Here is a 10,000-nt window from a genome sequence, read left to right as displayed (position 1 = left end):
AAGAAGAGCAAACATTAAATCTCTTCTATACTATTTCGCGTTCGCTATCGCATGTATATATATGTGTATATATGTATGTATGTATGTATGTATGTATGTATGTATGTATGTATGTATGTATGTATGTATGTATGTATGTATGTATGTATGTATGTATGTATGTATGTATGTATGTATGTATGTATGTGTTTGTACGTATATATGTCCTTACATAGATAGATTTATAGACGGATATAGATTTTTGGTAGTGACGGTAAATGTTACCAAATGTTTTCGACGAAATCGCTATATGAAATGTTCGAAAATAACTAGGAATGTTTAACACACAGTGCTCGTAGTTAATTAAGTCTTGTGAATTATCGACGAATTTTTAATCATGAAGTATTAAGTTTAATTGTTGAGTATAATATTTTCATTATTAAGTACAATGCTTTCGTAAATCATCGACGAAATTTTCTTTTTATTTACTTATTTATCTTTTTTTATTTTCATTTCTTTTTTTTTTTTTTTTTTTTTTTATTTTTCTTTTTCAGCAAAGTCAATAGAAAAGTATAATTTTCATCGAACGGAGATCGACCTTTTCACATCGACTATGAAAGCAATTTTTTTTACATTTATTTTACGTCGAAGTATTTTTTAATATATTTTCGAGTTATCTTATTATAACCTCGTCGAATAGGAAATGTTGTTCCTCCAAAAATTGATCGCATAGGAAAATACGTAGCGTTGATATCGAAAGTATTCTGATAACAAAATTCTAAAGGTTAAACAATTATTTTCCCGAGTTCGATCGATCGATTATTTCGTTACTCGTGCAGGTGTCTGGTATCTGACACGTGTTATAAAGTATTACATATTTCGTTGTTCGTTAATAAAAAAAAAGAACAAAAAAAAAAAAACGAAGATAACAATTAAAATTTCTTGATAATTTCACGAAAGATAGGAGCTCTTTTAACTTGATATCAGTTATTTCGGATCATCCTCGTGTATAGACATCGATCTAAAAAAAAAGAAAAACAAAAAGAAAAAAAAAGAAAGAGAAAGAGAGAAAAAGAGTGAGAGAGAAATAAAGACTATAAACCGTTAAGAATTTATTTGACCGTAAAACGATTTGACCTGGTTTTTCTTTCTTCTTTTATTTTTATCTTCTTTTTTTTTTTCAAGTCAACGTACCTACACACAGAAAAGAAAAACAAAAGAAAGAAAACAAGGAAAGAAAATTCGTAATCGCGATTTCAGTGGAAACGGGTACGTAAGACGTTTTAGGTGGGCCAAAACTTGTGTAGAACTAAGCTGCTCTTTTATTTTTAAGAAAGGTGGTACCATAGCGACGACGAATAAATTACGTATTCACGTGCGATGGCTCGTAAAAGAAAGTAGGAGCCTTCCTTCACAATAAGTTTCCAAACGAAAAGATATCTCTCCTTCGTAAACTTCTTCCTTGCTAGCAGCGACGTTTCGTTAAATACGTTTTAAACGTCCTCTTTCTTTCTCTCTTTCTTTCTCTCTCTGGCTGTCTGTCTGTCTGTCTGTCTGTCTCTTTCCGTCTGTCTCTCTCTCTCTCTCTCTCTCTCTCTCTCTCTCTCTCTTTTCGTTTTCTTTTTCTTTCTTTTTCGGTCTCTCGTCGAATAATCCGAACGTAGGCGTAGTCGAAGTATGTCTTCCGTGTCGTACGTTCGTCGATTTAACTGCCTCTCTTTCTGTAAAAGAGGATCCTTCTATCCTCCTAAAGTAGAGTCCTACGCCAGCAACGTCAAACTCATTTTGGTTTTCTCCTGTAACTGAGTTAATTTATCGTTCTACTCAAGTACTACCACATATGTCGGTAAATGTACGTGTTGCTGACCTTTTAAAATTATTCAACCATTCTAAAGTAGTTTTTTTTACTCTTTTTTTATTTCTAAATATATATATATATATATATATATATATATATATATATAAACATCTGTTTCTCTTGTACGTTTAAATTAATGTTCGTAAAAAAAAATATATATATATATATATAAAAGAGAAAAAAGTGTGTGATATGTATCTTTAAATATTTTTCTCTCGTCACATTCTTATACTTCGCACAATTTTTACGTCTTCGCATTAACGGGATTTGAAGTGTTAATGAATTAATAATTCCAACAATAACAAAAAAATCGTTTCCATTTGATTCGACTTCGACTGTTGAATTCATGTCTGATGAGTCGATTCTAAAAGTAGCTTGGATTTAACGGTATCAGCTCTAATTTTCTACGATGATATTGGTACGAAGAAACAATATAATTTAATGATAAACAATATATTTTCTAACTATGATCTTTCAAAACTAAAATGAAATATTCGTGTTTGTGAATCTTCGGTTCTAAAAATATATACGTTTCATTATAAATTATATCTGAGTTAAACCTAAAGAAGAAGAAGAAAAAAAAAAAACGGAAAAGAAAAGAAAGATAATGAAGATTAAATAAAAAATAATAGAGCTCACTTTTCTTGTATTATTTCAAGAATACCTACGTATATAAAAAATAAACATAAGAAATTAATATTATAATACAAATATATATATATATAAAAACCAATTCTCTCTCTCTCTCTCTCTTTTTCTTTCTAAATTATACGCTTATATATCTATATATAAATTAAACAAAATATAAATTAAATATTCAATATTAAAAACTAATTAATTAAAATATTAAATAAAATATAATCGAGTACGTTTTCCTTCTACCATTTTAGGAATCGGTACGATCCCGTGTTGCGATGGACTTTACCGGTAGCGTCGGAAGGATAGTAGAAGATCCAAAAGAAGCAAAGGACATAGCCGAGAGCGAAGGTATAATCTGGCGACGAAGATGGAGGCCGTTTTCGCGTACACCATCTGGTTGTGCGATGGTCAGGCTCCATGGTCTCGATGGTGGTATTCACGTTCTCCAACCTTGGTTTCATGGTGGCCTCAAGAGGGAGATCGCGGCTGCCATTATCAGGGATCATGGTTCGGTCGACGGGTAAGAAATCATTTTACAATTGTTCATTTCAATCAAATCATTCTCTTTTTTTTTTCAAAATATACCTTTGTGGTTTGGCATCCCTCATTTTTCAATTTGGTTTAAAATAAGAAGATAACAATACGTAGATATATATATATATATATATATATATATACATATATGTATACGTGTGTCTGTCTTTCTGTATGTGTCCATGATTTAAATTATACATAGGTTATTATGTTTCTTAAGTATTTAATATATATTAAAATCTGAGATAATAATATTGAGAAATATTTAAAAAGAAAAATCTTCTTATTTTTTTGTTTCTTTTCTTTTTATATTCTACATTATTATCATTTAATGTAATAGAATTGTTTAAGGAAGTTAAAAGCTAAAAGCCGATCGAAAATATCGATTTATTCGTTTAATCATATTTTCGTGGATAAAAGATAGAGAAATATTCATTGTCATAGATTATATAATCAGATCTGGTGTAGATATCTTTTACTCTTATTATTAGAAAGTATTATGATGTTACATAAGAAATGTCTTGGGGGAAAAAAAAAAAAAAAAAAAAAAAAAAAGAAAAAAAGAAAAGAAAAGATAGAAAAAAGAAGAAATGGCTTCGAATAAAACCGTGTTAATAAAGCGTAAAAGAAATAATAATCAAGTTGATCGTATCTTTGGATGATTAAAAGAAAAAAAAAAAAAAAAAAAAGAAAAAAAAAAGAAGGAAAGAAAAAAGAAAAGGAAGAATGAATCACGTTGACTAAGCCGCGATATGAATTAATATTTCTTATCGTCGTGCTGCACGTCACGTTGCAAAGGAGAAAAAGCAAAAAAAAAAAAAAAAGAAAGAAAGAAAGAAAGGTTTGAAAAATCGTAAAACCGATGGTTACGCTGTTTTGTGCAATCTTTAACGCGTGTTTGTCATCATTGAGATTGCTTTCCCTTTCTTTACGTTTTCTTTTTATTATTACGTTGAAGAACGGCATCAATGGCGGACGGTCTTTACGTCTAAAAGAAAAAAAAAAAAAAAAGAGAGAAAAGTAAAGTAAAGTAAAGTAAAAAGAAATGGAGAAAAAATATATAAAGAGAGAAAAGAGGAAAGAGATAGATAGATAGATAGATAGAGAGAGAGAGAGAGAGAGAGAGAGAGAGAGAGAAAAGAAAGGCCACTTTAAGTAGTCTTCGAGATTTTTTTAAACACGCTCTTACGTCATGAATGAATTCATTTTCCCGTTCCTTTTATTCTTTTAATCTTTTATTTCCTCGCCCTTGATTTCTATATACAGAAAGAGACAGAGAGAGAGAGAGAGAGAGAGAGAGAGAGAGAGAAGCCAAGCGCCAAGAATCACGGATAGATGTTTAATTAACGACACTCTCTGTAACTTTTACCTTCTCTCTCTCTCTTTTTTTCTCTCTCTTTCTCTCTCTTCTATCTTTCTCTTTCTCTTTCTCTTTCTTTCTTTCTCTACCACTTAGCTAACGTAATCGAGCGCACAACGATCACGTAGTTCTCTCTTCTCGGTTGCCCGTCTCCGCACGAAGCCTCGCATAAATTTGCATAATCTCGCATCTTCTTGGAACGAAGCAAGACACGAGAGAAAGAAAGAGAGAAAGAGAGAGAGAGAGAGAGAGAGAGAGAGAGAGAGACATATTGAAGGCTCTGAAAAAGGGGAGATTAGAGAGAATTCGCGTGGAAGTGTTGCTTCTTCTATCACCATCTCTCTTTCTCTCTCTCTCTCTCTCTCTCTCTCTCTCTCTCTTTTTCTTTTTTTCTTTATCCTTCTCTTTCTTCATTTTTTTTTTTACTTCCTTTTATTTTTATCTGTCCGACTCGAGATCGTTTCTACTCTGAAAAATTTTCTGTACATCTCTTTCTCTCTTTCTCTCTCTTTCTCATAATTCGATAAAAACATTAAAGACATCAAATAAAGTTTTATTTATTTCGTCGATGAGATGAATTTCTCGCGCGATTTTTCGCAAATCGAACGATAGAAACAGGATTATATATCATATATAAAGAGAGAAACGAAGAGAAAGAGATAAATAGAGGAATAATACATCTTAAGACAAATACGAACGAATAGAGATTCGTTTCCGAAATTCGTTGTTTCTTTTCCTTTTTTTTTTTTTTTTCTATGTAAAACGATTAAAAATCGAGAGACGTACGTTTGGTCAGTTTAAAGATGGGATCTCGATTGCGAGAATTCTCGATCAGTGGTATTCCTTATATTCGTTACTGTTGTGTTTCTCTTTTCTTTTCATTCCTTCTATGTTTTATTTTATTCTATTCTATCCTATCTTTCTTCCTCTTTCTATTTTCTCTTGATCTTTCGTATGTTAGATACACTCTATCGCAATATCATCGCGAACGGTGTAACGAAGAGGAAAAGATGAAGTAAAAAGAAAGAGGAAACGATCGAGAGGAGGAGAGAGTCCTCTCAGAGAGAGTATGTCTCGAGTTTTACGATCTCGTGGTCGCCCTGTAATCGCTTTACGAGTCGTTTTCTCTCTTTCTCTCTTTCTCTCTTTCTCTCTATCTCCGTTGCTCCTTCTCTTCTGTTCTGTTTGCCACCCTTCGCAACATTCTCTTTTTTACGACCACACTAATTTATATACCACGATTCGCTTCGGGAGAGAATATAAGAAAGAAAGAAAGAAAGAAAGGAAGAAAGAAAGAAAGAAAGAAAGAAAGAAAGAGGGAGAGATGATCCTCTTGAACCCGTAGAGAAGTCTCTCTCTCTCTCTCTCTCATATTTTCGTAGGTCTGCCAATCAACTGTCTTCTTTTCATTCCAGAGTCTTCCTGGTTAGAGAGAGCAAAAGCAATCCGGGGGCCTACGTTTTGACTTACAAGTACAGCGACAAGGTCTTTCACGCTCAGATCCAACCGGTAAGAATAAATACATTTGTTTAATTTTCCTTTCGAAAACGAACGAGTGATTAAAACAAAACAAAAAAATAGATAGATGGGAGGAAGAAACGTAAGACAGACAGAGAAAAAAAAGAAACAGAAAAACAAGAGAGAGAGAGAGAGAGAGAGAGATATCACGAACACGCGCGCGCGTACATATGCGCGCGTAAAATTAAAGGCAAAAGAAAAAAAGAAAGATATGCAATCGAAATAATTTGGAATATAAATTCTTTCAGGTATTCGATGAGAGACGCAACTGTTGGCTCTATACTCTCGACAAGGGCGCAACAAAGTTTTACGATCTTCTCCAGCTGATCGAGTTCTATCAACTGAACGCGGGCTCTTTGCCGACTCGTCTGACCCATTACGTACAAAATGGCGTGCCTGCGCCGATTCCGAGGCCCGAGGACGGCGGTGCTTCACCGTCGCCGCCTGAAGCCAATCAAAGATTCAGTGGCAAGCCAGATCCGTCGGGCATTTGAGTATAGGAGAACCAGCGACCCGGTGCCGCTAATGTCGAACGTGTTTCAAGCAGCAGAATCGTTACCGTTCGTTCTAACGCCGACGACAATGATAACAACGACAATGAGAACCTTCTCGTTAATAACAATAACAACATTAGAAATAACAATAACAACAGTATCGATGTCAACGTCCTATCGCATGAACCAAGACGTAGCACGACCATACAAAATGGCGCTGCTGCTACTACCACTATCGTTGCTGTCGTCGACGTGGTCGAGAATCATCGGCTCGAACGACGTCAACGTTACAACGTTAACGACGAGAACGTATACAAATTGAACGGTAACTTTCGACAACAACAACAACAACAACAACAACAACAACAACAACAACAACAACAACGTTCGACTCCGCGATCGGGTTGCTGGAACCTCTGCCTTTGCAGCTACAAGTGGGACTTGTAGCTTCTCTTCCCAACAAAGTAAACTTTACAGAATCTTAAAGACCTCGTCCGTTTTTTTGCTCTCATCCAGAGACGATGCGTCCTTTCGACGCCCTCTCTCTCATTAAAGAAGATGAAGATGAAGAAGAAGATGAAGAAGAAGAAGAAGAAGATGATGAAGATGAAGAAGAAGAAAAGAGGCATTTTTAAGAGGCTCTATACTAACTTTCTCAATCGAGTTTGCCGTTGCTAATGCTGCTGCTGCTGCTGCTGTTGCTGCTGCTGCTGCTGATGATGATGATGATTATGATGATGATAATGATTATGATGATTATGATGATGATGATGATGATGATGATGATGATGATGATGATGATGATAATGGGTAGGACGTGTCGTCGTCGTCATCGTCTTTGGGGAAAGCGAATTTTAGCCGTGTTAACGGACGTGATAACTCGATGTTATTATTATATCGATCTTTCGACCCTCCGTCGATTAAGAAGGATCAAAGCAGGGAAATAATCGTCGAATATAGTTTCGTCTTTTTAACAAGACGAAGATGGAGAGAGACAAATATATATATATATATATGTACATATGTATATGTATGTATGTATATATATAATACGTTCGTACGGAAGACGAACAAGATTTCCTTTGTTTTTTTTTTTTTTTTATATATATATCCCTTCCGATATATGGGTTATTTTCTTTTTTTAATTGTCGTCGTTTTGTCGTCTCTGTTATTTTTTTTTTTTCTACGGCTTCTCTTCGTTTCCGACCAATGAGTTGCTGCTTCATAGAGAATGAAGGGAGAAGAGAGAAGAGAGAAGAGAGAAAAGAGAAGAAAATCCATCGCATATTCTTCTCGTGTAAAGGAGCATTTACTGTTAATCGAAAATGAAGATGAAGGAGAAGAAGAAGAAGAAAAGAAGAAGAAGAAGAAGAAGAAGAAGAAGAAGAAGCATCATTGTATATGTATATTCAAGTGAATTTCTACAATAACGTAGAACGACGATACGCGATCTCTTGATTTTCCACGAGATTTACCGTTTTATGATCTAATTGAATTTCTTTTCTTTTCTCTCGTCGTTAAATATTTATATATACATACACAAATACATATATATACACACACATACACATACACATATACATACACATACACATACACTATCGTTTTTCTATCGAATGATTGATTCTGCTCGTACGACATTTCTTCAATAAGCGTCGAAAATTTTTCACGCGGAAATTTAATAATGCGATTTTATTTCAATGGCCCTTGTGTGCAAGAAACGTTTCAATCCTCCGTCTGTGTTTATGTTGTATTTACGTCCGGGGGCATTTTTTATGGGAAAAAGAAAGAAAAAAAAAGAAGGAAAAGGAAAAGGAAAAGAAAAGAAAAGAATGGAAAGAGATATTATTAAGAGCAGTAGTAGTATGTAATAATGGCGACGACAGCAATATTTGTTTTAAGAAAAACCCGTTTAAGAAAGTGAGAAGAATGAAAAGAATGAGAAGATACGAATACGTGCGACACAAGTACTGTTAATTAATAACATGGGACTCTATAAGACAATTTACAGATTTATACTGTTACATGGAAATACATACACGTATGCATAAACACACACACGTACACACACACACACATAGCACAGAAAGAAACAGGGTACAACATACATATATCATACACACACATACACGCACGCGCGAACACATACGGCGTGTCCGTCGATTTCGTTCTTCGAGACGAAATAAAATCGCTCGAGGAACGAACGATCCATATTCGACGATCGTGATTGTTATATGCTTTTCGTTTAGCCATTAATAAGTAATTGGATAATCGCCCAAAAAAAATGAAACTAAACTGGATAATATTATTAATGGTCCTTTCGTTAGGTCTCATATAATTATGAGGAATAACGTTCTCAATCGTTTGTTGTTAACTTTCATTATATTTTTTAATTCGATTTTTTTTTCTTTTTTTTTTTTTTTTTTTTTTTTTTCATTTTATTTCATCTTCAAGAAATTTTCTTTATGTATATATATATATTATAGTTTCAATCGAAATCTCGCGCTTTGGTGTTACCGGCAAGCCTATAAAAAAAAAAGAAAAGGAAAAAAAAATATCGATCGATCCATCACGACATTTAAAACATTCTATATACCGTATATAATAATAATAATAATAATAATATAACGATGGAACGTTTTTCTCGTGACCTCTACTGTTTAATTTTTTCATTTTGTAATTCGCGACGAATTTCTCCATCCGCCTGATGGGCGGAAAAGAAGTCAAAAAAGAAATTAAAAACAAAGAAAAATACACAAAAAAAAAAAAACAAAACAAAAGAAAGAAAGCAAGAAATAGATAAATGAAATGTGGGAATTACACTGGGAAATATTTGGAAAATGTTTTTTAAAAAAGAAAGAAAAAAAAATGAAAGAAAGAAAGAAAGAAAGAAAGAAAGAAAGAAAGAATGAATGAATGAATGAAACTTATTAACGATGATGCGTTGGTGGTGGATGCGAAAGAAAAAGCAAGTAAATTCTGCGTTATTAATTATATAAAAGCGTATAATACATAACAAAAAAAAAAAAAAAAGATTAGTGTAATAATAAGAATACCTCGGGAAAAAACGCTTTTTCGAGGGAACGCGAAGAAGCCGCTCAAAAATTTTCGCTATGTCGAACAGAAATTTGATATTCAAATAGAACAGTGAGAAAGAGAGAAAGAGAGAGATAGAGAGAGAGAGAGAGAGAGAGCGAGAGCGAGAGCGAGAGAGAGAGAGAGAGAGAGAGAGAGAGAGAGAGAGAGAGAGAGAGAGCTGACACGTGAGAAAATAGAAAGAGAGAAAAAGAGAAATTACATTCGATTACTCGTTACTGATTAAATGGAAAGAGTGAGAGACGACGAAGCATATACGGCCATGTCGAATATAAAAATTCGATTGGTCGATAATTTTTCGTGAATGTTAATTTGCGAGCGATTTCTTCCAAAGACATGATCTCATACGTTACATACATTTTCGGACGCGCAGCGTGATTGTTAATTAATTGCGAGGTCGGAGAAGAAGGGGTTCAATTAAAATAATAAAATTGCATTAAGATTGTGAACGAAAAGTGAAAGAATGCGAGAAGAGCGAGAGCGAGAGAGAGAGAGAGAGAGAGAGAGAGAGAGAGAGAGAGA

General features: G+C 33.8%; 1 protein-coding gene across 12 annotated transcripts in view; it reads left to right on the top strand.

Moving 5' to 3' along the window:
* LOC122636535 (growth factor receptor-bound protein 14-like) overlaps positions 1-9,136 on the top strand; it is a 426,705-nt gene extending 417,569 nt beyond the window's left edge. For all 12 annotated transcript variants that reach the window (XM_043827858.1, XM_043827854.1, XM_043827857.1 and 9 more), the window contains 3 exons: positions 2,728-2,996; positions 5,786-5,879; positions 6,137-9,136. In XM_043827858.1, coding sequence (XP_043683793.1) covers positions 2,728-2,996; positions 5,786-5,879; positions 6,137-6,382 — 609 coding nt within the window. In that variant the 3' untranslated portion in view covers positions 6,383-9,136. The remainder of the gene's footprint in view (positions 1-2,727; positions 2,997-5,785; positions 5,880-6,136) is intronic.
* Positions 9,137-10,000: the final 864 nt, after the last annotated feature.

Source organism: Vespula pensylvanica, chromosome 22, assembly GCF_014466175.1.
Source record: "Vespula pensylvanica isolate Volc-1 chromosome 22, ASM1446617v1, whole genome shotgun sequence".
Classification (NCBI taxonomy): Eukaryota; Metazoa; Arthropoda; class Insecta; order Hymenoptera; family Vespidae; genus Vespula; species Vespula pensylvanica.
The sequence above is the reverse complement of the archived record's forward strand: the minus strand, read 5'-3'. Positions and strand labels throughout refer to the sequence as shown.